Source organism: Pygoscelis adeliae, unplaced genomic scaffold, assembly GCF_000699105.1.
Source record: "Pygoscelis adeliae isolate BGI_AS28 unplaced genomic scaffold, ASM69910v1 Scaffold445, whole genome shotgun sequence".
Classification (NCBI taxonomy): Eukaryota; Metazoa; Chordata; class Aves; order Sphenisciformes; family Spheniscidae; genus Pygoscelis; species Pygoscelis adeliae.
Window position 1 is genome coordinate 1,410,119 of NW_008824894.1, and position 27,412 is coordinate 1,437,530.

At 54.9% G+C, this 27,412-nt stretch overlaps 1 protein-coding gene across 1 annotated transcript in view; it reads left to right on the forward strand.

Annotated features, from left to right (window-relative positions):
* The first annotated feature begins 8,640 nt into the window (after nt 1–8,640).
* ITGB4 (integrin, beta 4) overlaps nt 8,641–27,412 on the forward strand; it is a 25,662-nt gene continuing 6,890 nt past the window's right edge. The window contains exons 1-32 of the mRNA XM_009324613.1: nt 8,641–8,772; nt 10,611–10,758; nt 11,453–11,535; nt 12,058–12,159; nt 12,607–12,811; nt 13,363–13,459; nt 13,902–14,073; nt 14,751–15,014; nt 15,425–15,514; nt 15,686–15,808; nt 15,958–16,125; nt 16,415–16,491; nt 16,646–16,857; nt 17,156–17,259; nt 17,430–17,528; nt 18,185–18,311; nt 18,454–18,573; nt 19,085–19,191; nt 19,525–19,558; nt 20,022–20,210; nt 20,751–20,854; nt 21,305–21,363; nt 22,000–22,023; nt 22,188–22,336; nt 22,417–22,596; nt 23,182–23,330; nt 23,685–23,889; nt 24,825–24,985; nt 25,356–25,536; nt 25,757–25,894; nt 26,464–26,646; nt 26,853–26,984. Coding sequence (XP_009322888.1) covers nt 8,641–8,772; nt 10,611–10,758; nt 11,453–11,535; nt 12,058–12,159; nt 12,607–12,811; nt 13,363–13,459; nt 13,902–14,073; nt 14,751–15,014; nt 15,425–15,514; nt 15,686–15,808; nt 15,958–16,125; nt 16,415–16,491; nt 16,646–16,857; nt 17,156–17,259; nt 17,430–17,528; nt 18,185–18,311; nt 18,454–18,573; nt 19,085–19,191; nt 19,525–19,558; nt 20,022–20,210; nt 20,751–20,854; nt 21,305–21,363; nt 22,000–22,023; nt 22,188–22,336; nt 22,417–22,596; nt 23,182–23,330; nt 23,685–23,889; nt 24,825–24,985; nt 25,356–25,536; nt 25,757–25,894; nt 26,464–26,646; nt 26,853–26,984 — 4,318 coding nt within the window. The remainder of the gene's footprint in view (nt 8,773–10,610; nt 10,759–11,452; nt 11,536–12,057; nt 12,160–12,606; nt 12,812–13,362; nt 13,460–13,901; nt 14,074–14,750; nt 15,015–15,424; nt 15,515–15,685; nt 15,809–15,957; nt 16,126–16,414; nt 16,492–16,645; nt 16,858–17,155; nt 17,260–17,429; nt 17,529–18,184; nt 18,312–18,453; nt 18,574–19,084; nt 19,192–19,524; nt 19,559–20,021; nt 20,211–20,750; nt 20,855–21,304; nt 21,364–21,999; nt 22,024–22,187; nt 22,337–22,416; nt 22,597–23,181; nt 23,331–23,684; nt 23,890–24,824; nt 24,986–25,355; nt 25,537–25,756; nt 25,895–26,463; nt 26,647–26,852; nt 26,985–27,412) is intronic.

The following is a 27,412-nucleotide window of genomic DNA, read 5'->3' on the forward strand; positions in this document are numbered from 1 at the left end:
GTGAGACACCTGGAGCAGCAGTTTTCAAACTCCTGCAGCAACAGGCTTCTGCAAGAGACCTGGGTGAACTGGGCTGCACTCTGGCAGCTAACTCTTGAGCTCTCATGACTGAGTGTTTGCTATCTGCAGTGGAGAAAGCAACTTGAAACATGCGTGACTTTTTGGTTGGGTTTTTTTTTCCCCTCTCTCCTTTCCAAAAAGCTGCCAACCATTGTATAACAAACTTGCAGGCAGTACAAGAGCTTGCTGCTCTTGTTTATCTTGCGTGTTGCTATCGGAAGTAATAGACGGATACACAAGTTGGAAACTACAGTTCTAGGAAAAAGCCTCTTTCCTACCTCTGAGAACGTGATCGTACAGGTTGGTGGCTTGCACTTGGCTGTGGTCAGTCAGTGCACCAGAGAAAGGTGGAGGGAGCTTCAGGTGTGCAAGAGCAAAATCCTGAGGGAAAAGGATCCTTTCCTGACCCAGGAAGCCATGGCCTGAAGCCCTCAAACAGGAGGTTTGATTAGTTTGCTTGTTAGAAATCTGTATGGCTGTGATCATACCAGGGCTGTGTGACGGCTGCTGAGTGCAGGAGGGCTGGAGGGACCTGCTGAGTGTTTAATTGCTTGTGTTTTAAATAGTCCCTAACAACTGCAAGCTGTGTCCGAGCTGCACTAACGCAAACTCACAGCTTACACAGCTAAAAAGTTCTTTATGCTGCTGCTGCAATAGTGATTGCTCAGGCTGCACTTCTGACTCCTAAAAGCGGTAGATATTAATTCTTGCCTCTCTTCCCAAGGGGAGACTAGCTGTACCCAGGAGAGTAAAACTGGTCCCACTTTCATTATTCCTTAGTCTGAGAATTACAGGCCCACGCTCCTTGAAAACCACGGGGCTTCTCTCTGCTTACCACCTTTTTAAGCATGGGTGTCTCCTGGCTTGAGTAGGTTTGTCTTAGCTGAAACTCCACGTTCAAGTGTGTGTCTCTGCCATGCCGGGCTGCTCAGGGGAGGGAGGAGAGCTGCTGTAATGAAGTCATCCTTGGCAGTTGGTTCTGCTCTCGCCCTTCCTTCTGAAGTCTTTTCTCCTACCTCCATGCCCTGAGGTGTTGATTTTCTTTCCTATTTGCTTGTTGTGATTTAGAGATCTGTCCCCCTTTGATGCTGTTGTGGGAAGGGATTTTGTGTGTTCAGGATTTGCTTTTCATTTTCTGTCTCGCTGGGTGCTGCCTAACCGAAAGAGCAGGTGGGGAGGGGCAGCCCTTGCCAGCCCCACCTCAAACCGTAAAATGTGAGCACCTGAAGCTATGTTTTAGTTGGATTGCTGCTGTACTGTCTGTTTTATGAGAGTTATTTACTGCGACTTAAAAAAAAAGTTTTCCTTGCCAAGGCTTTGCCGATGACACAGCGTGTCATCTAGCAGCGTGGAGGTGATTGCTTCAGCTGGTGTCCAGCCAGCTGATGCCTGCATGAGCTCCTTTCCAGCTCCTCTTCATCGCAGGGGAGAAGAAGCTTTCTGCAAAGCCCCTCAAACAGATGATCTTTGCAATGTGCCCAGAAAGTTATCAAAGGGTATGGGCTGCTTGCTCCTGTTAAATGTGTGAACCCAGGAAAGCCCAGAGTTGTTACCTCCAGAGAAAGAGAGATGCGTTTCAGCAGGGCTCTCGAAGACTGTCAAACGTTAAAATAAATAAATCGCTGTTGAGGTGCAAGACCCACAAAGGGACCGTGAGGTTCCACCAAAGTCTCCTCTTCCTTTTGGGAAGTGTTTACACCAGCGTATTCACAGCTCACTCTTACAGAGCAGTTTTCCATCTCTGAGCCTTGCCATGTGCTGCTGTTCCTCTGACTGTTTATATTCAACTTCCTTCCTTTTGTTCTAAGCGAGAACCACGGACACCAATGACTTCCAATATTTAGTCTTTGTTTATTTGAAACTTGTCTTTGGCTGGGGCTGGGCTCATGCTTTTGGTTGCCAATAAACAGCAAAGCACCAGGATTTCACAAGAAAAGGTTTTGCCTTTTCACGTAGAAGGCGTCTGTCTGTCTGTCCTCTACCATGTCTGTATGATCCAGCATTAGGAAGAAAACAAGCCTGCCTTGTGGTGCAGCAATAAAAGGTGAAGTTGCTGGTGCTTTTAACCTCTCTTCTCTTTGCGTAGCCTCTTGTAGTGCCTGGAGACCATGACAAAAGGTGACAGTCCACCTTCTCTCCCGGTTTGTGTTGGCTGGCTCCTCACGACACTCTCGCCCACACTATTGAATGTCTTGTATGGGGCCAGCCAACACAAACTGGGAGGAAAGGTGGGCTCTCTTGCTAAATCTTTCAAACATCGCATCAGTGTGCTTTCAGCCCTTTGGCAGCTGGGTAAGATGCTAATGTAACCCTGGAAGGTCCTGTTTTCTCTGGATGGATGTTAGGATTGTGGTAGGCTGAAGTTTTATCCTGGATCCTTTACTAACATTCTCCTCTTATGTTGTTTCGGTGGCCCACTTAGCTCTTGCTGCCAGTCCATCCCGGGGACAAATGGGCATCAGTGACGCTCAGCAAAGAGACTTTCTTTTAGGTATGTGTTTATGACAGGGAACATCCACTGCAAAACAACAGACGTGTAGTTAATGCTATCTTAGGGGAAAGGCTGAGGAAGAGAACACGGGAGGATTTCATCCTGCACTTCTAATTACCTGGGTAATTATATTAAGCATAATTTAGTGCAATAAATTATGTGCACATTAATGTACATTAACAATACATTATTAAGCATTTCTTAAATTTACACCAGATAGCAGGATATTGCTAATACTGTGTACAGTGCAGCTATGGGATCAAGTATTTAGTTTTCTTTTAGCAGTGTGTGTTGTTACAGAATTCAAAAAGGGAATGAATGTGCTCCAGCAGCAGGATCTTGGCTCTAACTGCTCAGAGAACTACAAAAAGCCCCAGAGCTGCCTCTGGGTACACTGTGGTGGCAGGACAGAAAGAAGAAAGGTTCTGCACGAGCTGGTGTGGCATAAAAAAGAAGAAAAGAATTAACCCTAAAACCACTTGTAATTATCAGTAGTTGGCACTCAGACTGGTAGTCTCAGCAGAGAGCGCAAAAACTTAGTGTGAGCTATAAAAATGACTTGTTTTCACTCCTAGGGCAAAAATTTTTAGGCCACATTGCCACAGTAGAAAATCACCGATTTATAAATGTGAGGTCCACCATGTATGCGGTTGTGAGCTTTGGTGGAGCCATCTGCAGCCAAATCTGCTAGATCCTTCCTCTCCGAAGTCCCTGTTCTCAGTTATTTAAAACAGCAGATTTGTGCAGCAAAAGCCTGATCCAGCGGGCAGCGAGTGTGAGGTATTGAACAATGGCAAAAGCTTGAGCTCACCAGGTCGTCTTCTCTGGTGGAAGTCTTTTGGAGAAGTTGCCTGAAAGGCAACCCATAAAACAACATTTTTCTCTTGTTTTGTTTTTTTTTTTTAAAGACAAGATGAGGTGAAAACCTGTTAAATTCTTATGACTGTTTACTGAGAACTTATAATTCCTCTCTGCTTTGGTGCCTTAAAATTTGGTGGTGGAATTGTCTTGATATCAGAAGAGTGCCTTTTATGAGCCCTGCAAATGTCTCCTTAAATGCAGCCCAGTTCCAAACCTCTGGGAAAATTCGTGCTCCATTTGCTCGGAGATCTGTTAGGGACTTGGGGGACACTTTTCAAAGAAAGGTGGAAAATGAACATCTCGGGCTCTTCTGGCAACACCCAGGGTGAGAAAGTGGGCTCCTCCTTGCAGCTGGAGGTGCTGAGCAGAGCTGGTCCTGGTCCTTGCTCCTCCAGGCTACTGGGATGAAGGGGAGGGATACAGTGTCAGGCGGCCCTGGGGCTGTCAGAGTGTCTGTAGGTGAGACCAGAGGTACTTTACAGGAGACAACATAAACATCCTCCATCTCAGATGGAGAAAGGAGGACATCCAGAAACCAAGGACACCAAAGATCACGGTGGAAGTTGGCTGCTCCCAAGCTTTTCTGATTGGCTCCAGGGTTCCTGGTGGGGAACGATCACTACAATACTTTTTTTTTTTTTTTTAAATAATATGTTTCTTGCTTGTAGCTCAAATTGCCCTTTTTAACTCCAGCACCTGGCAGCATTGCTTACCCCAGTGCCAAGGGAGGAGAACTGTGGCAGTGGGAGGTAGGCTGGGGGCTGACAAGAGCTGGGCACTGCTGGTGGATGGGACCAGGGGGAAGACCAGGGGAGGTGAGCAGACACGCTCCCCTCCGGCATCAGGAACTGAAGCCCAGCTTTCCTCCATCTGCAGCGTCCTACACCATCTGTGTAGCGGGTCCCTCTGCCTTCAGCCCCTCAACAGTAACGATCTGCTCTTTGCCAAGCATCCATCGCTGTAGCTCGAGCGTCAGAGCCTCATGTCCCAGCTCTGATGTTGCAGTAAATGTCTGTTATGGTTAAAAAAACCCAAACAACACAACCTCTTAATTTTCAGAATTTTTGTTTAAATATAGGAAATGGCATCTCAAAAAGGGCCAGGGTAATGTTGAGGTTGCCAAGTGAAGCGTTCAGAAACTAGGAAATACCAGACTTAAACTGCCTGGGCCATCTTCAGCTGCACCCATGCCTGTTTCCCGTTTGCTGCAGTTTTTAATGGCATGAGCACATCCTCCTTTTTCCTGGGGCTTAATCCGTTTACACATATTTACTTGAGCTTCCTATTTCTTGTAGCGAAAGGAATCCTGCTCCTCACTTTCATTTGAATCAATGCTCAGTCACCATCATTAGGGAGTCGATCAGCAGCCACCATGACGCTGTATTAATAATGAAGAGGCCAAAATTGCCCTGCTCGTATTTTTAATCTCCAAGAAAGGCAGGAAATATGTGACTCCCTCATCTGGCTGTTGCTATTGTTTGTGTTGAAGCTGAGGGGATGCAGTTTTCCTTGGGCGGATTTATTGGGGAGCTAAAATGCAGTCTCCACCGTTGCATCTGCTCTGGTATGCGTACGCTTTGCACCATGGGAGGTGCAGCCAGGTCTGAGCCATGACAAACCCTAAGGCAAAAGCGTGCTGTGGGACAAAAAAACCCCCACCTGAACTCCAAACCCTCCTCTGCTGTTCCTTTGACTGGGGAAGGGGTTTCGGATCTAGCCCAGCAGAAGGGCTGGACACGGAGGTGGGATTGCTGCTCCTTGCACCCTTGGACCATGGTAGGATGCATTAGGAGCAGATGTGGATGGGTCTCATCTACGGTGCTACAAGGGGTTGCGCTGACCCGTGAGCCGGATCTATTGCAGATGAGGAGCGGGCTGCCGTGCTCGTGCCCTGGATAAAGCGGGATGTGGATCTGTCCTCTTTGTGAGCCAGGTACCGAGGCTGGGCTCGGCAGCCAAGTTGTTGTTGCGGCAGGAACTTACCTGATATTTCAGCTGGGGATGATACCCCCGACTCGTGCCAGGGGGAAGTGCGGAGGAGAAACCCCCGTTGAGGGGGGCTGGGGAGTGCCCTCGGCTCTGCCCTGAGCAAGCGGCTGACCTGGCACCCGTGCAAAGCTGAGCAGCCGATGCTTCGCACGCTGCTCGTCATGTACAGCCCCCTCCATGCACCCTCGGCGTGGTGGGCACCTTCCCGCCACCCACTCTGCCCTTTTCCTGTGGGACGGTGCTTGTGCGGAGGGAGGGAGGGTCCGGGGTGGCTGCGCGGGCTGTGCCTGCCCGTCCAGGTGTGCGAGGGAGGAATGCCAACCCCTGAGTCACAGGCACCCCCTCCTCCCTCCCCAGCTGGGATAAAGCTCGTCCTCACCTGGGATCTGATCTCATTTATCGCGGCTCCCACCTTTCCTCCCCGCCAGCCCGCCAGGAGGGAGAGGCGGCAGCTCTGGGACGGCGAGGAGAGCGAGAACAAAGTCGATATTTGACTGGAGGGTACAGAAATCAGCGGGGAGGTATGTGGGATCATGGGCTGCCTGCCCTCCCTGCTGGACTGGAAGTTGACGTTTAACCGGAAAGAGAAAAGGGACAGAAAATAGAGAGGAAGGAGGAGGGGAGAAAAAAAAAAAGAAAGAAAGAAAGAAAAAAAAGGCCAGGGCTGGAAATCAAGTCGCAGCAGCAAAGCAGCGCGTTCCCCCTCTGCCTTCAGAAGAATTTCTTGGCTTGGTGAGTGGGTGCCTGTTATTCGGGCTGCGGCAAAGGATTTGGACACTGAGTCAGACCCAGCACTAATGAGGTTTGTGGAATTAATTCATCTGTGCTCTTTAGGATCCAGCTTACTTTAATTTCGCTGTGTTAACTAGGGGGTGAAATAAGGTGCGGGGCTCCTTGCTTGAGCAGGTAGGCAGGGCACAGAGTGAGGGGGCTCAGCTCCCTGCCTGATTGTTCCCCCTTTTTCCTCCGGTTTTGCCTGTCAGACGCTGTCTCGTGCCTCTTGGCCGGCTGGGAAGGGCAGCGCTCGTGACCGAGCAGGGCTTTGCAGGGCTGCGCGGGGCAGTTTTTGTCTCTGAAGGTTTTGTGGGGGGGGGACGGGGACATGGGGTGGAGGTGGGGGTACCGCAGCGTGGTAAGGGAGAGCAGAGCCCTTCGGGGACCATTTGTTGCAGGTTTCAAAGGTTGCCCTCTCCGGCCACCCTGCTTCCAGGGGAAGAGGCTGTTTGTTGTGCTTTGGAGCTGGCACCCAGGGAAAGCTCTTACAGGTGAAAGCGCCGGTGGTTGGCCGGGCTGCGCATGGCTCCGACTCGCTGAACCCACGGAGGTTGTTTTGCAGAACCAGTGACTGCATGAAAACCTCCTATGAGGAGGTACAAGGGGCAGGGGTGTCCCGGGAGGGAAAAGGCCATGGGGGATTCCGGGTGGGCTTTGCTGATCTGCAGATGTCGGGGTATTTGTGAGCTGGCGGATCTGAAATACATGGGAACTAGGGAAACAGACAGACGGAAGAATTGGTGTGAGGGAGCTGACAGGCATGGGCTAGGTGGGGGAAAAAGGGGATGAGGAGCACCCATGGAGTGGAGGGAGAGGAAAGGTGTCTTGTGGGGCCAAAGAAGCAGAGAATGTGCCGGGAGCAGCACGTGAGGAGGCGCGGGGGGGGGACGGGGGGGTCCTGGGGCTGCACCAGCATCCAGGCAGCCCCGCAGGCAGGGTCCTGACCTTCCTGCCAGCTCTGCCCCGCAGGGTTCCTCCCTGCCCGAGGCCGGGGGGCAGAGGGAGGAGATGGTACCAGAGCCACCAGCCCTTTGCCGGCACCCGGTGGTGTTGGCCGCTCCCTGACCCTGGCAGCTCCGTGTGGGTCCCCGGGCTGGGTCCTGCTTGTTTTGTCCTTCGCTGGGGGCCGTGTCTGGGGTCTGGAGCTCGACCTGAGAGCTGAGATCCCCATTCTCGCTGGAAACAACAAATGGTGACTTGTATGGAGCCTCCCGGCTGCAGAGCCACACCTGGGGAAGGAGTGGAAATGGATGGGGAAGACAAACAAAATCAAAGACAAACATGATTTCATGTTTAAGCAATGCTTTGATTTGTGGGTCAAGCTTTTGTTTCTAGTTTTCTGGAGGTCTGTCTTGATATTTTTCAAGTTTCAGAGCACGGCCTCTGGGAGCTCTGCGCCGCCACGTGTGCTGGGGAGGGAGTAGCCCGGGGAGGGAGAGACCGTGAATTGTGGCCCTGATCCAAGCGCCCACAGCCCTGCCCTGGGAGGAGAACTTGAGTCTGCACAAGCCACCGTGGCTGTCACTGCACTGCCCGGGGAGGAGTGGGACCGGGGTCCCTGGGGAGGCACCCGGCTGCCTTTCTGCTTTGCCTCCATCGCCATTAGCTCTTCCTCGGGACCCCCCAGCCCCACGCTGAGGCTGGTCACGGTGACCAGCACCGCCTGCCTGCCCCAGCACGCTGCAAGCACCGTGGTCCTCAACACACATGGGCAAGCAGATGCTCCTCCAGGTGCCTCCCATCTACCAGGGCATCAGTCCCCTACACAGCCCCAGTGCACCCCTTGGCAGGACGGGGGGGTCTGCAGGTACAAAAAGGGCAATGATCACCAGAGGGAGGAAAGGCTGTGCTGGGGAGCTCGAGCATCTCCCTTGCTTTCCCACTGCCGTGTCCCCAACCTACCGGGTGTTCCCTGTGTGGCAGCTGGGACCAGACTCCCACCACGGGCTCCTGGCTCTTCATAACCTCCTCCTTGCTCCCTCTCCCCCATCCACCCCGGGACAGTGCCTGGCTTCAGCCTTGTCCTTCCAGCATGGAGCTGCTGGGGTGGGAATGGGGTGGGGACAGGACGGGACAGGGTGATGAAGCTCTGCTGCTCCGGTGTCATTGCTCCAGTGGTTTCTTTGGAGCATCCCCTGTTTTTTGGGGATGAGGTACCCAGCCCGGGCTTCTCCAAGCTCTGGGATTCATGGGGTTTTTCTGGAGCAGGTTTGTCGGCTGTGCCGAGGTGCAGGCAAAGGCTGGGGGAGAGGGAGGAGACCAGGAGGAAATGCTGGAGTGGTGGTCTGGGATGGAGTAGCATGTTTGTGTGCAGTCAGGAGCTGCTCCGCTTCGTTCCTTGGTTTTGCACAACTGAACAGCTTTTTTTTTGTTGTTGTCATCATGAAAATCCAACCAAACCCCTGCAGCTTTCCCGAAGTGAAAGTGGCGTTTTCCCTTCCAGAGGACAGTTTTGAAATCGAGGGATGGCCGCTCGCATGTTTCTGCACAAATATTACGGGCTGCGTTCCTGCAGCCGGCAGCACCGAGTGGCAGTGGTGATGCTCTGTGCCACCAACGCCCTGCCTGCTGGCAACTGCCCAGCGAAATCCTTGGAGGTAGGCAGCTCACAGGGCAACAGGACATTGATATTGAGCTGAATTTTATGGCCTTTTACCTCAGCACTTGAAAAGACACGACAGCAGTTTATGCGTACAAGGCCCAGGGTGTGTCTGTCCATCCCTTGGTGACTTTCTTGACTTGTGATTAAAGGAGGATGAATTAGGTCTGTGCTTTGAGGCTGCCGTGGAAGATGGGTGTGTGAGCTGAGCAATCCGGTCCCCCGTACTCAATCTTTTCCTTGTGACCTTTGCCGTCATGGGAGATGTGATTTGTCGAGTGCTTGGGCATGTTTTTGCTGTGAGCTGCCGACGGGCTCAAAGGACTTCCCTACCCTTTCATCTCACCTCTAATTGGCATCTCCCCACGTCTCCGTAGCACCCGTCACTGCAGCTGGCATGGCTCGCTGGGGCGGAGCAAGGGAAAAAGGGATTTTCCTGACTTCAAAACCTGCCCGTCTCGGTGGCGAGGGACACAGCATTTGCCAGCGAGTGGTGGCGTGAGGACTTTTGCTGAAGGAGGTCACGGGCATGTCCAGGGACGAGGATAACTGCCGGCCTCAGAGCCAGCGCTGGGGCTTGGCCGGGGGGACCCCCCAAGCCAAACCTGTGCAGAGCCTGAGCTGGGGATGGTCGCTGTTGCAGGGACCTGTGCTCAGGGGCCGTGGGAGGAAAATACAGGGATTTCCTTGGTCAGCTGGTACCTTTTATCCATAAAAAACCCAGCATATTGGCTACCAGGTCCTGACCAGCAAAGCTTCCCTGGGTGTCCCCCGCAGAGCTGCTGCCCTGAGGTTTCCGTATTTCTCACGTTTCAGCTATGGGGGATTAATTACTGTGTGATAAATCCCTCTGAGCACAGCTGACAAGATAAATGAGATACCAACGTCTTGTCATGTGTTACCTGCGTATCCAGTGACCGTCATGGAGAACAAAGTGCGAAGATCGAGGGAGGCGTCTCCTGGGGTCGATGCTATATTGGTTTGAGCCCTGTGCTGCAACGATTTCTGCGAGTGCTCAGCTTCATGTGTTCAATGTCTTTCCATTGGCTTCAGTGGTCGATGCAGGATCCAGTCTGATCCAACGCTGTTGAGACTAGAGCGGGTCTTTCCGGGGGTTTCCCTGGGCCCCAGATCAGGCTGTTAGTAGCTAAGTCACCAAGTGACCGGTCTGCGTGCTGGATGTCCCCCTGGGAACTCAGACATCTTCACTGCACACAACAACTACGCCCATTTTCTTTCCCTGTTTTAAGTGGTTTTCACATTCTCTTCATTTATTTTAGGGTCAGGGCTTACACAGCAAGAAGCTATAAGACAATTCGTTTGCATCTTATATTTCACACTTGCATCTTCCAGAAAGGAGATGCTTTAAAGATGTCTTTACACTAGATTTTTTGCCTTTACTGCTCTCACTTGCCCTGCTGGGGTGCTGGAGTCAGAGCCACCCTCCAGCACAGCAGCCGCAGAGCTCGAGTTCCAGCTTTGTCTCTTTTGTTTATCATGTCCAAATGCTGACTTCTGGCTGGCACTAAGTTTTCTCAGTCATGTGTGGGTGCAGGGAGAATGGTTCACGCTGTTTAGGATTTGGCCTCTGGATCCATGCAAGGGGTCCTTCTGCCAGCTCCCCAGAGGGGAGCTGCCGGGCTCTCAAGACAGCAGCTCCAAAGCTCCAAGTCTGGCATTTCCCAAGGCCTCACCCTCTATTTATTGTTGGTTTGACCATCCTGGAAACTCTTAGTGCGATAGGAAATAGCCGAAGGGAGTGGTCTGTTTTGCTTTTGGGGAGAAATGTAGACAATCAGTTTGTTTTCCTCCCCTCTTTTTTCCTTAACCCACCAGGAAAAGCAAGGTCTTGACCTGGTCGGAGCTCACACGTACGGACGGCGCTGGGCTCCGGCCGGGAGCAGCCTGGGCTCCGGCTGCCTGCACCGACCCCACCGCCCTGGGGGACCCGTCAAGCTGGGCACCCTGACTCTGGGGCACAGGGGTGCTGTGGCATGGCAGCTGCCCTGCCCTGGCATTGCCGGCGACTTCGAGCCTTTCGCACATGCCTGAGCATCCTCTGAGCTGCTCTTGGTTTTGCTTTTGTGCCTTGCCTTGCTGAGATCAGAGATCGCTTCCAGGCGTCACCTTCCCCTGGGCAGGCAGGGCTGTCCCGTCCCAGCGGGGCTGGGCAGGGGCTCTGCAGGAGCTGCCCCAGTCGTCTCCGGGACCATTTCCACCTCTTGGCTCTCCATGACACAGTGATCCATGTGTTTCAGGAGGAAGAGGATGGATGTGCTGCCACGGGCATGCGCTGGGCTGCTCCTCCTGTCCCTGCTCTGTGCCACTGGCCTCTGCCAAAGGAACAAAAGTGAGTGCAGCCCCGGTATGTCTGTCTGTGGTGTCTGCTTCGCGCTGCCCTGTGGGGACTGTGCACAGCCCTCCTGGGCTCTGGAAACGCCAGTCCTCATGTGGGTAAGTTCCTAGGAGATCCGTCCTGTGCCTTTCCTCCTGTTTTCTATCTCCCCAGCCTCTGGGGCCCCTCTCTTGCTACCCCACTGCTATTTTGTAGCCAGCTTCCAATAATCGCCCAGGCAAAACCTCCACCAACTCCGCCAGGAGCGGGATTAGCCTTTCCCATGCCCTCCCGTGGCTCATTCGGATTTCTCCATTCCTGATGCCCTGATCTTTCCCGGTAGATAACCGCTGCGTGCTGTCGCGGGTGAAGAGCTGCACCGAGTGCATCCGAGTGGATAAGGACTGCTCCTTCTGCACTGATGAGGTGAGACCTTGCAGGGGAGCCCGGGGCTCCGCTTCCCACCCTGCTGACGGAGGGATCCCACCACCCCTGGTGAAAGCTGGGAGAGGGACCCAAAAGCAGAGTCAGCTTCTGGCTCCAGTTTCTCTCTGCAAAGAGCTGGTCTGGATGGGAAGCACCAAAACATGGGTTTCCTTTGGTGTGGACAAATGGGGAGGAAGGGGAGTCCAGGGCAAACTTGCAGGAATACGGGGGTTTATCAGAAAATGCCAGTGTGCCAGATCTGAAACAGCGTGTGTAAGGGATGGAGGGGGAGTCTTATCCCAGACAATCCAGTAACTCACCAGTGGTCGCATTTCCCTGGTGCTGGGGGACATTGGCTCTTCTGTGCGAGACTCGTCCCCATCTCTCTGCCCCGCTCCTGCTCCCAAAGGCTCGCTAATGGTCTCAGCAGAGGACCCTGCTTCCTGACAAGTGCCTTTCCCCCTTGCACGGAGGATTTGCTGCTTTCTGTGGTTGTAGTGTTGTTCTTGCCCCCCTTGTCAGAGCTTTGAAGAGCCTCGTTGCGACTTGCGGGAGAACTTGCTGCGGTACGGCTGCGGGGAGGCCAGCATCGTGTACACCAGGGGCGAGATGCAGACCCAGCAGGTGGGTGCTGGGGAGAAAGCCCTTGCTCAGCTTCTCCTGAGGGGTCCCACTGTTCCCAGTGTCCTTCATGTCCTTCATCCTCCTCTAGAGTCTTCGGCAGGAAAAATACAAAGTCCAGACCTCTGTTTATGTAGGGTGTACTCAAAAACAATGCTCTGCCTTCGCTAGCTGATGAACCTGTTGGCAACCAGCCCTGATCGCTTAGCGCTGGGGTGGCTTTTCGGGCAGAACAGATGTAAGCAAAATGCCAAGGTCTGGAGGAGGTGCCCAGCTGGGCACGTGTGGATATGGGGGAGGCTGCCTCGGTCCCCGGCTGTACATGGGGGAAGGGAGCGTGATCATTGCTGCCTTTCCACTTCCCACGTATCTCCCTGCTTCTTGCCTGCTCCTCATTGCATCTGCGCAGGAGATGGAGTCCATCCCCTTCACGTCACTCTTTCTTCATAGAATTTCAGTATCAACACGTCCCTGCAGAGGACCCAGGTGTCCCCCCAGGCCATGTTCATGCGGCTGCGAGCTGGGGAGGAGATGAACTTCAACATGGATGTCTTCCAGCCCTTGGAGAGCCCTGTGGATCTCTACATCCTCATGGACTTCTCATACTCTATGTCTGATGATCTGGACAACCTCAAAAGCATGGGCCAAAACCTAGGTGAGACCAGAGCTGGGAGAAGAGGGGAGCCAGCTCCTGTGCTGATGAAGGCAGGCAGCTCACTCCTGCCTGCAGCCGTGAGTGCTCTGCAAGCACCAGAGAAAGGGATGCCACTGGCGAAGGGCTGAGAGGTGTCTGTTTTAATGAGAATTTCTTATTATCGCTGCTTTGTGCAGCTTTGTGGGGGGATGTCTTTCCTGGCCCTGCAGGGATCATCATGTGTGCTCTCTCCTTTCAGCCCAGCGTGGGGGTTGGTGCCCTGCAGAGTTGATCTGTGCAGTGGCTTTGGCATCTTGAACCTATAGGTGTGGTGTGTGCTATTGCAGAAGCTCCAGTCTTGGAAAGGGGCTACCAAAGGTAGTATAGGTTTCTACCCCAAAAAAGACAAGCCCCAAGCCCAAAAAGCTTAAAAGCTGACAGTTTGGGAGTCTTATCTAAGACCTGACCAGCAGAGAAAATGCCCAGGAAAGGACGACTTTCCCTGGAGCAGCGGCCTCACAGACATCTCTTTATTCACGTGTCTCCTCCTCCCTCCCTTCCTCCCCTCTCAGCGGAGTTCCTGCAAGACCTGACCTCCAATTACACCATCGGATTCGGCAAGTTTGTGGACAAAGTCTCATCCCCTCAGACAGACATGAGACCTGAGAAGTGAGTGAGGCCAATGGGTCCCTGGGATGGGAGCAGAGAGGGGAGGGTAGGCACCTTCTGTTTCTCCGTGGCTTTCCTGATCTTCATTGTCTGAGGTGCAAGAACCTCTGTCCATCTCTCTCCCTCCATTGCAAATGTCTCCCCTGGCCTCCCCACCCTGTGCTCCGAGCTTGCTGTAGCACCGTGCCAATGCCAGCAGTGTCCTCCTCCACGTTCAGACCTTCCCTGCTCTGCCATAACAGATTGCATGTCTTGTCTTCTCCTCCATCTCTGCCCTCATCCCTTCTACCTCTCAGTGCTGATGGCTTGCCATCTCAACTTCATGTCTTCCCTTGAGGGACTCCCCAGCCCCCAGGTGCTCTCCCCACACTTCCCCTCCTTGCACCCTGGCATCCCTTTGCTCCTGCCCCCTGCAAAAACCCTGCTCTCCCCTTCTCTCTAGGCTGCGCGAGCCCTGGAACAACGCCGACTCCCCCTTCTCCTTCAAGAACGTCATCCGCCTGACCAGCAACATCAACTACTTCAGCCAGGAGCTCAGGAAGGAGCGCATCTCCGGCAACCTGGATGCCCCTGAGGGTGGCTTTGATGCCATCCTGCAGACAGCTGTTTGCAAGGTGATGGTGGCCAGGGATGCAGGAGCTGCGTGGGCAGGGCTCTGCTTTTAATGAGTGGATCTTCTTGATAGAGGGTGATAAGCAGCATGCTGGGCAGCTGATGAGACAGCCAGGGAGCCCAGGTTATGTGTTCAGCTACAGCCGGTTCTTGCCCTCCCAGCTGCACGCTGCCGGTGCCGAGTTCTTTTGCATTCCCAATTTTTCCTAGGTCTTAGACCATCTGTGTGTGTATCTCTGGTGTTTGATCCCCAGCACAGGAGCTGCTTGCTGGGCACCCTGCGTGTGCTCTTTGCTCTGTCCCGTTTCGTGCCCGCGGTGGTGAAACTCTGCTCCCTCGAAAACAGCCCGCTTAGGCTTGGCCATTTGGCTGAGGGATGAGCACAGCTCCAAATACGTCCAGAAAAGCGTGGGCTTGCCCCCTGTACATATATGTGCCTGGCACCGAGCTGCTGGGAGACATCCTATGCATTGGGGGTGCAGATGGAGGAAGAAGAGACCTGCTGGCTTGGATTCTCAGGGCCACGTAGCTGGTTGCGTTTGCTGCCAAGTGGAGGTGGTGCCTTGCCGCTTGGGTTTTCCAACTCCTGCCGGTGCTGGCCTGCCAACAGCTGCAAGTGCTGTGCAGTGGTTTGGGGGGCACAGAGATAAAGGTGCCTTCTCCCCCTCCCTGGCTGTAGGATAAGATCGGCTGGAGGAAGGACAGCACTCACCTGCTCGTGTTCTCCACCGAATCTGCCTTTCACTATGAAGCTGATGGTACCAACATCCTGGCAGGGATCCTGGCGAGAAATGATGAGCAGTGTCACCTAGACACTGATGGCACCTACACATATGACACCAAGCAGGACTATCCTTCGGTGCCCACCCTGGTGCGCCTGTTGGGCCAACACAACATCATCCCCATCTTTGCTGTCACCAACCACTCCTACAGCTACTATGAGGTGAGGAGACCACGGCTGTGGTACCACGTGGGCTTACCTTTCCTCCAGGACCATCAATCCTCTGCCTGCAGCTTGGCTGTGAGGAGAAAGTGTTCTCCCATCTCTTGTCCCCAAATGCTAAACCAACACCTTGATACTTTGGGAGGATGCCACAGTGTGTTGGGGGGCTGCTCTGGGTCATGGAAGGTCTCAGGGTGTATTATTTGGTGCAGGAGTCTGGGCTTCTGGAGGTCTCCCCATGTTGGTGTCTGTTTCTTGTAAAGCAGTGGGGACACAGAGCTGGAGAGTAATTTAGGTTGGAAGGGACCTTTGGCGGTCTCCAGTCCAAGCCCTGCTCAAAGCAGAGCCCACTTCAGTGCTAGAGGAGGTTTCTCAAGGCCTTGGCTCAAGGGGCTCCTGTCTCTCTGCAGAAGCTGCACAAGTATTTCCCCATCTCTGAGATCGGGGTGCTCCAGGAGGACTCTTCCAACATCGTGGACCTGCTCCACACCGCCTTTGAGGTAATGGTGCTCTCTGGGGCTTTGCTCTTGCTCCCAGGGAAGGCAGAGGGTGGGCACCTCCTGCCCCAGAGAGCAGGCAGGAGGCAGGGTGTGGCCCCTCTGGGGCAGGCCATGGGGTGGTCGCAGGTGTACTGCTGAAAATCAATGTTATGGTTATCTTCTGCCACCCAGCGCATCCGCTCCAAGATGGACATCCGGGCTGACTTTGTCCCCAAAGCCATGAAGACAGAGTTCACCTCCTCAACGTACAACAAGACGGAATCTGGCTCCTTCCACATCAGCCGTGGGGAAGTGGTAAGTCCTTGGATGGCCCCAGAGGGAAGGCGTGTGTGAGGGGCTGAGCCCGCCGCTGCGTCCCTTCTTCCCTCTTGACCTGGGCTCGGTCCAGCCGAGCTGTGGTCCAGCAGAGCTGGCTCACCTTGCGGTATGTCCCTTCCTTCCAGGGCAAGTTCAACATGCGTGTGAAGGCGCTTGAGTACATTGGCGGGCAGCACGTCTGCAGCCTCCCTGAGAAAGACCGGCAGGGAATTATCCACGTGAAACCCACGTACCTGAGTGACAGCCTCCAAGTCACAGCCTCTGTCATCTGTGACGTGTGTCCTTGTGAACAGGTACATGGAGGGGTGTGTTGCAGAGAGGTGTCCTCCTGGCCAGCCTGGGGTGGGAACGCATTGGTCGGCACGTGTGGGTCCCACTCGACCCGTCACCGTTGCCCAGCGGAGGCTCAGCCTGGCCAAGGAGCTCTTCATCACTGCCTGTACCAAGCTGGGCATGTTGTCCTATGGCAGAGCTCAGTCTTGTGGGCAAAACTTTGCCCCTAGATCTGCCTTTCTGATTCCTGAAACGGCCTTGGGGGCAGCTGAGCCCATTTGGCAACGCCTCTTCTCTCTTCTCTTACAGCAACAAGAGTTTAACTCGCTCAAGTGCAGCTTCCATGGGGACTTCGTTTGTGGACAGTGCATCTGCCACCCGGGCTGGTAAGGACTTTGTCCAGCCCCGTACCCCTCCCAAGGTTCCTGCTGGGTCTGGGGACCCCCAGTGACACGTGCTCGTGCCCTGGGAATCCTGTCCAGCACCCTCCTGTCCTGCTATCTGCTCCTGCCTCTCTCAGCACCATCTCCTCCCTACCAGGCGAGGGGACACGTGCGACTGCTCCCCGGCGTCATCCCCCAACAACGAAGCCTGCATCCGCCCCGGCGATGTGGAGCCGTGCTCGGGCCGGGGCGAGTGCCTGTGCGGGAAGTGCCAGTGCTACTCCGAGGACCTGACGCAGCGCTTCGATGGGGCGTTCTGCCAGTACGATGTCCTGCAGTGCCCGCGCACCTCTGGCTTCCTCTGCAACGGTGAGAGCAGCCCTGCCACCCCCAGCATCCCCTGACTGTGGGGTGCACCGTGCCCTGCTCCGTGCCGGTGGCATAGACAGGGTGTCCCTGGGCTGGTGGCACAGGCACAGGGGGTTGAGTGACCGGTGGTGGTCTGCGGGGGACTCTGCACTTGCAAATGTGCAGGGAGGATGCTGTGGAGTCTGTTTGCAGCCCCTTTGCACCCCAAGGAAAGCGGGAGAGCCGGGGCAGCCTGTGAGCAGGGCCAAGGGAGCAATGGAGTGCTGGTCCCTGGGTAATGCCTCCTCTTACGTCGCAGATCGTGGTCGCTGCTCCAAGGGTGCATGCGTGTGTGAGAGCGGCTGGGAGGGTCCGGGCTGCGAATGTCCCACAAGCAATGACACCTGCATCGACAGCCGAGGGGTAGGTCCTGCCCTGCCTGCGCGAGGGACAACTGGACCAGGCAGGGCTGTAGCAAATTGCCCCAAAGCCCGAGGCTCAGGGCCGCTGGGAGCTGGCACCTTGCTGACTCCCAGTGTTGCTGCATGTCTACGATTGCTCTTGGATGCCGACTGTTACCTCTTCCCTCCCAGGGCATTTGCAATAACCATGGGAGGTGTGAATGCGGCAGATGCATCTGTGACAAGGCTTCGCTGTACACCAGCTCCACCTGCGAAATCAGCTACTCCCTGGTGAGGCTCAGCCTGGGTTCCTCTGGGTTTATCACTTCTCCTTCCCACGCAGAGCCTCTGGGGAAGGAAAGCAAAGCAGAGATGAAGGCACATCTCGGTCAGGAGCAAAATCCTGAGCAGGGGTTAGTCTTGCCTGTTCTGCCTTTGGTGGCCAGGAAGGGTCTGGTATGGGAGTTGCTTTGCAGCCATGGGCTTTCTTTGCCCTCCAGTTCACCAGCAGCAACTGTTGAATGTCCATCTGTGTTTATCTGCACACTGGTGAAGGGCAGAGGTTTGAGGCTTGGCTCCTGGCTTGTTCTGATTTGTCTCGAGACTGGAAAAAAAACATTTCATGTTCTCGTGCCTGTTCCCCTGTTGACAGACATGGGCTAATCCCACAGTGGGAGTGAAGAAAGCTGGCTTGGTCATATTTTGGGAAGGCCACCTAAAACCCTTGGAGAAGATCTAATCACTGCCCAAATGCAGGCTGTTGGTATAAGAGATTTTGGAGCCAGCTTCGTTAGCTGCTTGCTCTCTGTTATTCCTCTTTTTGACCTTGCCCTGGCAGCAGGGCAAGGACACCACGTTGCCTCTCCAGCTCTGCCTTTCAGAGGTGATGTCCTCCCTCGCTCCCTCTGGGCTGTCTCCTGACTGTCCCACCTTGCCTCTCTGCCCAGGGCTTCCAGGCTGTGTGCGAGAGCATCCGGGACTGCGTTCGCTGCCAGGCTTGGGGAACAGGCAACATGAAAGGGAACTGCAGCACGTGCCACCTCCAGATCCAGATGGTGGAAGAGCTGAAGAAAGGTACCGGGAGAAGTGGAGCTGGGTGCAGACACATGTGGTGTGTCTCCCGTGGGCCCTGCTCCGTGTGTGTGTGCATGTGGGGCAGCTCCCCAAGCTTTTCCCGGTCCTGATGACTTTGCAACCATGTCCCCTCTCTCTGCAGAGGAGGCCAGCGAGTACTGCTCATTCCAGGACGAGGAGGACGATTGCACGTACCACTACACCCTGGAGGGAGACCCCACCATCGTCCCCAACACCACCGTCCATGTGCAGAAGAAAAAAGGTGAGCAGGGACCCAGCAGGAGGGGATGTCCAGGCTGGGGTCTGGATCAGCAGTGACCTGCTCCACAGCACCTCTGATCCCTGCTTTGTCCCTTTGCTGTGCCCCTGAAAAGGGTCAGCTGCAGGCAGTACCTCCCTGCCCACCTTCCTGCGTGACAGGGGTGGGTGACATTGGCTGTCACATGAACTGCAAGAAGTGGAGTGTGGCATCCTCAGAGACCAGCACCTTTAGAGATCAGTGCCTTTCACTGCCGGCACGGGCAGGGATTGATGCAAGGTGCTGAATAGCCCCTCGGGATGGCTGGATGTGAGCAGGGAGGTTGGATAGATCTCCCTGAACAGCACTTTTCGTTGTGAGCACCAAGAGAGAAGTTCCCAAACTTAACTGGGCTGCTCCATTCCTCAGAGAGCTGTGGTCCAGCCTTTCCCCTCTGGCCCTGGATCCCCACTCCCTCCCTGCACACCCCACGCAGTGGGTTGATGCCCGGGAGTGACGTTGCTGTCGCTTGCAGAGTGCCCGCCGGGGAGCTTCATCTGGCTCATCCCGCTGCTCATCTTCCTCATCCTGCTCCTGGGGCTGCTGCTGCTGCTCTGCTGGAAGTTCTGCACCTGCTGCAAGGTGAGCGCCTCGGCTAGCTGCTGCAGCCTGGGGAGAGGACCAGATAAAGGCCAAAACCGTGACAAATTTCCACAATCCACCCAGCCTCCAGCATGGTCAGATTGGCAGGGGCTGGGTCCCAGTGGTGTCCAGCACCTCTGCTGTCACTGACACGAATTGCTGTGGGATTTCCCCCACTGAAGGGATGTCTGGCTAAAATCAGCTTCCAGAGCCCCATCCATCGGTTGCCCACCATCCCTGCTGATGTGAATCCTCCCAGCTGGAGACGTGGGTTGTTTTTTTTTTTTGCCCTTGGCCGCAAAGTGATTGTGTCTTTGGCCATTTGTTTTCTAGGCTTGCCTGGCCCTGCTTCCCTGCTGCGCACGAGGTACCAGCCCTTTGAACTGAGGGGGAGAGGGATCTGTGGGGTTCACTGCCTTCCCGGGTTGGGGGGGGCATGCTGGGATAAGCACCCTTCCTCCTCCTCTCTGCGCTGGGGAGGTGGATCAGGGGAAAAGCTCCTAGCAGAAAGCCTGAGCCAAGGAGCCCTTGAGCTGCTGCTCCTCTGCTCCTCCCTGCCCCACACCCTGGTGTGGCCCTACTGGGAGTCCCGCTGCTGGCTCTCCCCTGACCAGTGTCCCTTGTAATTCCTAGCTGGTGCGATGTGCTCTCCCCACTCATGGACACCCCTTGCCCTCTCCACACCACCCCACTCCACTCCTGACATCCCACCACCCTTAGAGTGGTGGAAGCCCTAAAGATTCCCCAGAACAAAGTCTCTGGTGTTGGGAAGTTGGTGGCTGATGTTGTCCCAGTCTGCCCAGACTCTGACCCTGCCCCTGGCTCTGCAGGTCGCACCGTTGGCTTCAAGGAGGACCACTACATGCTTCGCCACAGCCTCATGTCCTCTGACCACCTGGACACCCCCATGGTCCGCAGTGGGTCCCTCAAGGGTCGGGACACAGTCCGCTGGAAGATCAACAACAATGTTCACAAGCAGGGCTTCACCTCCCTCGCTGCCGCCAACCCCAAAGATCTCAGTGAGTGCCACACCCGAGGAACAGGGCGTAGAGGAGATGCTCTGGGTGCCCTAAAGGACACGAACCCTTGGTGGTGGCCCCCAGCTCCAGCAGCCATGGCGTTATCTCCAAGCCCAATTGCAAGGGGGGTTGTTCCTTTATCTGCTTCTATCCTGGGGGAAGTTGAGCAGCACATTCCTGTGTCCAGCCCTGTAGCAGGACAGGTGGTAGCCTTGGAGACCTCCTGACAGCCTGGCCACGTGGCGGATGTACCTTGCATGCGTCTTAGTCTCATCAGCTCAGTGACCCAGCCTTGATTTTGCTGCCTCGTCAGTCGAGAGCCACCACTGGACACTTTCCTTTGCTGGATCTGGCAGAGAGCTTCCCAGTTAGCCCTCCAGTTCTCAGAGGGTTTTCTCTGCTGGTGCTATGGGGTTTGGGTGCTAGTGATACAGGATCTGGACACCGAGCGTCATGCGTGTCCCCATGCTTCCAGCTTTTGGCTGGGTTATTTCTCCGACCAAGAAGGAAGGAGTTTGACTTGGGAATTTCTCTTTCCAGTTCCCTACGGGTTGTCTTTGAGGCTGACCCGGCTTTTCACGCAGAACCTGGTGAAGCCAGACACCCGGGAGTGTGAGCAGCTGCGCAAAGAAGTGGAGGAGAACGTACGAGCCCGGGCACGAGGGGGGCTTGGGGTGGGACTGGGGGACAGCCACGCTGAGGGGGTGTCTGCAACACTGGGGAAGGGAGAGCACTCCTTCTTCCCTGCAAACCCAGACAGCTCTTGAAAGGAAGAAGCAATTTTTCCTCTTTCTGAAAGAAAGCACAAATTTTAAGATCATGATTGTGAGAATTATGAAAGCATCACGTTGATGAGATTTGAGGTTTGCTTCGGGGCATGTGGTCTGAAGCTCCTCTTTGGCTTCAGTTCGCAGTCTCTTGCCACATCCTGGGGAGAAACCATGTGGTGGTCTCTGCCTGGCGTGGCAGGGTGAGGTGGGAGGAACTGGGGGTGGCCAGAGGGCTCTCGTGTTTGCTGGCAGTAGCATCTGCTCGCTGAACACATCCCTGTTCAGCAAGGGATGTGTTGTGAAAGTCCTTCTTGCTCCTTGCAGCTGAACGACGTTTTCAAGCACATCCCTGGCTGCCACAAGCTCCAGCAGACCAAGTTCAGGTGAGTCACTGGGGGAGAGACCTCCTGCAGGGCGGGATTCCCCCAGGTCCCTGCTGATGAGGGAGTGGACCAGAGGGCCGGGGTGTGAAATCTGGGATGCCTGGAAGGAGCGTGGTCTGTGAGACATCCCTGGCACAAGCACAAGCCAGATGCGGTGCTTCACCCACCCAGGGCTGCAGAGCAGAGCCCACCCAGCTGTGCAGGTGATCTCAGCTGCATCTGGCTTTGGACCTGAGACTGCTACAGATGGGGACAAATCCTGGTCACATGGTGCTCAACGGGAAAATTCCCGTTGACTTCAAAAGTTTCAGCCCTGTGCAAAGTTAAGAGTGCCTGGTGCAGGATGGAGGAGTATGGGGATGCTGGCGCTGAGCAGGGAGTGTTATCCTCTCCCCACGGCTCTGACCAGATGCGGTCTCCCCCATGGGCACGTTCCTCATTACGTTGGGAAACCCAGGGCTGGAGGGAGCAGCCAGGCAGGAGGGAACATGTGATGGGGCCATGGGCTCTGCAGGATGGATTGGCACCCTCAGGGCAGCTGCTGCAGCTCAGACCTGCACAGGGCAGTGATTCACACAGGACTTTGTCTCCCCAGGTGCGTTAGTCACTCTGATTTGGCTTTTTTTTTTCCCCCAGGTTACAGCCCAATTCTGGGAAAAGGTAAGAGGAACTTGTGCCCTCTCTTGTGCTGCTTCTCCCTCTTTGTACACACACGTGTGGGGTGACCGAATGCCCCACGCACTCGCTAGCCCCTTCAGCTGCTATGTGAGATGAGCAACCCCCGCCTCAGCCCTCACCTGGCTTTCTTTTCCCACCGGTCACAGGCAGGACCACACCATTGTGGACACAGTGCTCACCGCCCCTCGCTCGGCCAAGCCAGAGATCATCAAAGTGATGGAAAAGCACATTTCTCACGAGGCTTTCAATGACCTGAAGGTTTCACCGGGTTATTACACTGTGACCTCGGACCAAGGTAGGGAGCAGAGCCCAGCGCTGCCTCCTGGCTGGGCAGGGGGGGCATTTCCCACCTCTCACCATTGCTCCTTCCCCCAGACGCTCACGGGATGGTGGAGTTCCAAGAGGCTGTGGAGCTGGTGGATGTCCGTGTCCCACTCTTCATCAGGGAGGATGATGATGATGAGAAGCAGCTGCAGGTAGAGGCCATTGATGTCCCCAACGGCATCGCAGAGATTGGACGCAGGCTTGTCAACATCACCATCATCAAAGAACAAGGTGAAGGGCTGCGATCGTAGCACGAGATGAAGGGCATTTGTATTTGAGTGTCCCATGTCCAGATGGACTCATGTGGTTTCTAAGGAAGGTGCAGCCTGCGTATCTGAGCTCCCCCAGATCACAGACCAGAGACTTGCTTGGTGACTCCTATCTTAAGTCACCTGGGTCTAAACTAGAGCATCTTTTAAAGCATCCAAAAGAGGGTCATCATCCCTGGTGACAGAGACCCAAACATTTGACCATCACAAGTTTAGATGCTACCAATTCCACAGCAGATCCAGGGTTGACCATATGCCTCTGCTGCTCCAGTTCATAGGTTGCTGGAGTAAGTAAAACCTCTTTGCTGTTATGCTGTGCTTGGGGCAGGTGAACGTCCCCAGCGGTTTGCCTCTGCTTCCCGTCTGGTTGTTTTGAGCAGGGAGCATGAGTCAGGAGTGGTGAAGTCTCCAGCCCATGCAGTAATATTTTATACACAGTTCACACCCATGGGTGACAGGAACTCTGCTCAGGGAGGATACCTGCGTGTTTGTAATGTGATTCTTCATGTATTTGCTCTACACATTCCTTCTCTCCTGCCTCTTCCAGCCAGCAGCCTCATCACCTTCTTGCAGCCAGCCTATTCCCACAGCCGCTTTGATAAGCTGGCCAAGATCCCTGTCCTCCGGGAGATCATAGACAACGGGAAATCCCAAGTCACCTACAGGACCCGGGATCTCACTGCCAGGAATGGCAGGGTAAGGGTGATGCGCCTCGCCTTGGCAGGCAGGAACGAGTGGGCACAGAGGGCTGGGAAGGAGCCGACCCCAGGGCTGCAGAAGAGCAGTTGATCAGGCTCAAAGGGGATGTGGCTGGGAGAGGGGAGACGCGAGGCTGAGGTTAGCACAAGGGCAGACATTCCCCTCCATCCCTTGATCCCTGTGCCTCAGGGACCTGAGAGGCTACCTGTACCTGAGGCAGAGGGTACCGGCTGCCCCCTGAGCTGTGGGCACTGGGAGGCAAGTGGGGATTCACTGGGAGACGAGGGGAAGCTCTCTGGGAGCCTTCTCGTGGATGCTGCGGGCTATAAGCACTTCTTCCTTCTCCTCCAGGACTACATCTTCATAGAGGGTGACCTGGTCTTCCAGCCCGGGGAGACCCGAAAGGAGGTGCAGGTCCCCTTGCTGGAGCTGACCGAAATAGATACCCTCCTACACAACTGCCAGCTCAAGCAGTTCGCCATCGACCTCCTCCATCCCAAGTACGGCGCCAAGATTGGCCGATACCCCCAGACCACGGTGACCATCGCCGACCCAGGTAGGGGCTGGCAGCCAGGTGGTGGGGAATGGCAGCAGGGGGTATGGGACCCCCACACCGGACCAGCCCACCCCGAGGTGGTGTACAGAGCTCCAGCCCTGCTCCTCGCCCAAAAAGCGGCAATGAGGAGGTTCCTCCAGCTCCGACTGGTAGATTTGGGTCTCCCTCTAGAGGCATTAGTGGGAATAGACAGTGGAAGAAGATGGATAATCTACCTCGCAAAAGGAAATAGAGTGGATTCTTCATCCCTTTTCCTTGGGGATTTGAATAAAAAGCTATAAAAATAGGGGAGAGGCGGGACTTGCCATGAGCTGCACTTCGTGGTTCCTGTGGCTGGACAGGCAAAACTGTAAGGGTTGTCATCAAGTGGGTTGATTTATCACAGTACTGGTCATGAATACTGGGGGTACAAGAAAGTCCCCTGTTACCGGACCAACCAGAACCGCTTCAGGGGCAGGCACTAGGGCTGGAGAGGCTTCAAAGAGCTCTTGGCTGGACTTGGTGGGCCTCCAGGAGAAGTAACTGGGTGGCTCGAGTAGGCTCTGCCCATCTCCGTCTTATCTCATGGCTGCACAGGGCAACTGCTCAAGATGTTGAAGAATTATTAAATACATTCTGACAGAGGTAAAGATCTTCAGAGGCAAGAAGGTGGTCTCTTTGTTTCTTCCTACCTGGGCAGCCTGTGAGAAGCAGCAGGAGGTGCAGGACTTGGGGGCCTGAGCCCGACTCCCGTGCCAGCTTGCTGAGTGGCTTTGGGGGAATGTCATCACCAAGTGCCTCAGTTTCCCTTCCCTATGATGGGGATCTACCCCTCAGAAATGCTTTCAGAGGCTCACTCAGGATGGCAGGGCAGTGCTGGAGAGAGGCACGCTTCCTTCTTTTCCTTCCCCGCGGGGGACTAGCACTGATGTGACCTTTCTTCCTCGTGTCTGCAGAGGTGGTGGATGGTATCCCCTCGATGGCTGGCCTGAGCCAGGTCTCCCAGTCCCCCAAAGGCCGTCTGAGTGCACCGCTTAATCCCAATGCCCACGCTCTCAGCTCCAGGGAAATCCGCTTCAGCTGGTTTCCTCCACCGGGAAAACCTCTGGGGTACAAGGTAGGGGGTGAGTGGATCCTGGGGGAGGGTGTGGGTCCCATCCTACAGGTGTTTCACACACACAGTCATTTGTTCCGAAGGGATGGGGAGAAGACGCCCAAAGGAGGGAGCAAGCTCACCCCTTCTGGGCCCCCTCTATCCTTGAGGGACCATTGGCTGGGTGGATGTGGGATTTGCTGGAAAGATTCCTGGTGGGTTCATCTCACTCTCCGTCACTTGCCATGAAATGCCCAGACTGTTCTGGCCTCCCATTTCGGAGGAATGGCACAACACCCTGGCTTTCCCAGAGCAAATCTAATAAGAGATCGGGAATTTCTCACCCATTATGGTGAGGATCTGAAGGAATCATGGCTTGCTCTTGCTTTGCCAGGTGAAATACTGGATCCAAGGGGACCCCGAGTCAGAAGCCCATCTCATCGATGTCAAAGCACCATCAGCAGAGCTGAGTAACCTCTATCCCTTCTGCGACTACGAGATGCAAGTCTGCGCTTACAACGCCATGGGTGAAGGGGCTTACTCCGACATCATCCACTGCCGCACGCTTGAGGATGGTGAGCGACTCTGCACTTTGCTTCCCACCATGTGGGAGCAAGTTGGTGCCTGTGCACCCAGCATGGGGTCAGAGCTCCAGCCCTGAGCCTCTGATGGTGTCGGGGACAAGCACTGAGCGGCTCCCACTGCGACCCAGCTGTGATCCGGGGAGCTCTGGGCATCTGCATGCGCTGGCTCCTGACTTGCGGTAACCTGGACCCTTTCCTCTTGCCTTTCCAGTCCCCAGCGAGCCCGGCCGTTTGGCTTTCAATGTGGTGTCTTCCACTGTGACGCAGCTGAGCTGGGCTGAGCCTGCAGAAACCAATGGGGAGATCACGGCTTACGAAGTCAGTTACGGACTCGTCAACGAGGACAACAGTAAGAGCTCATTTTCTGACTGGGGCAGTCCAGCCAGGCTGAGGAGCTGGAGTACACTGTCTGCAGGCTGGGCCAGTCCCAAGCAGCAGCAGAACTGGAACGGTTCCAAGCATGTTTCTTGTGAAAACTGGGATCTGGAGGAGGGGTCGCTTCTTGATGGAAGGAGTACAGACAAATCACCACTCAGGATTTAATCCTGCAAAGCCCAGAGCACGCTCAGTTCCCATTCACTTCCATAGTGTTTTGTGTTGTTTTTCATCTTAAAAACTTAGTACATAGTTTTAGTACAGTACATAGGTCTAGACCTAGGGCTAGGGTTCCAGGAAGATGCTATTTTATGACACACCAGCAACAGGAGACCTCTGCTGTAGGTTGACTTCAGCATTCAGTTTGGGAATTTCCTCGAGACGATGTCATGCCTGTCGTGAGCAGCCCAAATAGCTGCTGCACCTTGTCTCAGAGCCAAGCTCTGTCCTGACACCAAACCCAGCGAGCCTGTTGGCCAAGGGTGCTGTGGGGTCCTCTCTGTCTCGTGACATCGTGGGTGATAGGCGGACCTGTATTTGCAGTACCCATTGGCCCAATGAAGAAGGTGCTCGTTGAAGACCCAAAGAAGCGCATGGTGCTGATAGAAAACCTGCGGGAGTCCCAGCCCTATCGCTACATGGTGAAGGCCAGAAATGGTGCTGGCTGGGGACCTGAGAGAGAAGCCACCATCAACCTTGCTACGCAGCCCAAGCGCCCGATGTCCAGTGAGTTACTGCCCTGCCTGGGTGGGGAGCAGGGGGGGACAGGAGCAGTGCTGGGGAGTGCTCCCCATCACCCCAGCTGCTTCTCCACATCCTCTTCTCTCTGCTGCACCGGCCACCCTGGTGAATGCTGAAGGCCACCCCTGAGCGTGGGAGGCCTGTGTGGTTTCGAGCTGCTTGTCTAATGGCACTTTCCACCTCTCCTCCAGTCCCCATCATCCCTGATGTCCCCATCATTGATGCAGAGGGAGGTGAGGACTATGACAGCTACCTGATGTACAGCGCAGATGTGCTTCGCTCTCCAGCTGGCAGCAAGCATCCCAGTGTCTCTGATGATTCAGGTACATTGCTCTGAGTTTTGCAAAGGTCATTTTTAACATTCATTTTCCTTAACAACAGCTTTCAGCAATGAGTTTCGCTGCTCCTTTCCTCCTCATGGAGATGGGGAGATCCAAGTCATGGAGGCGGTGGAGATCAGCCTTTCCAAAGCACAGTAGCTGCGTCCATGGGAACACTTGACTAGTCACAGTGTAAATAAGACCAGTGCCTCCTTGTCTTAGCCATGAGGCAAAGAAAAATCTCAGCATGGGGTGGGAGAAGAGCTCTTCATGGCCCTCCCTGCTCATCGTCCCTTCCTGTTGCCATTTGGCTGGACCACGAGATTTACTGTCAGCAAACAAGCACTGGCAAGGCACAGACCTCTGAGTCCCTTGGATGCTCAGGGTCTTGGCCAAACCAACAGGAGGGAACTCACCAAGTGCTGGGAAGG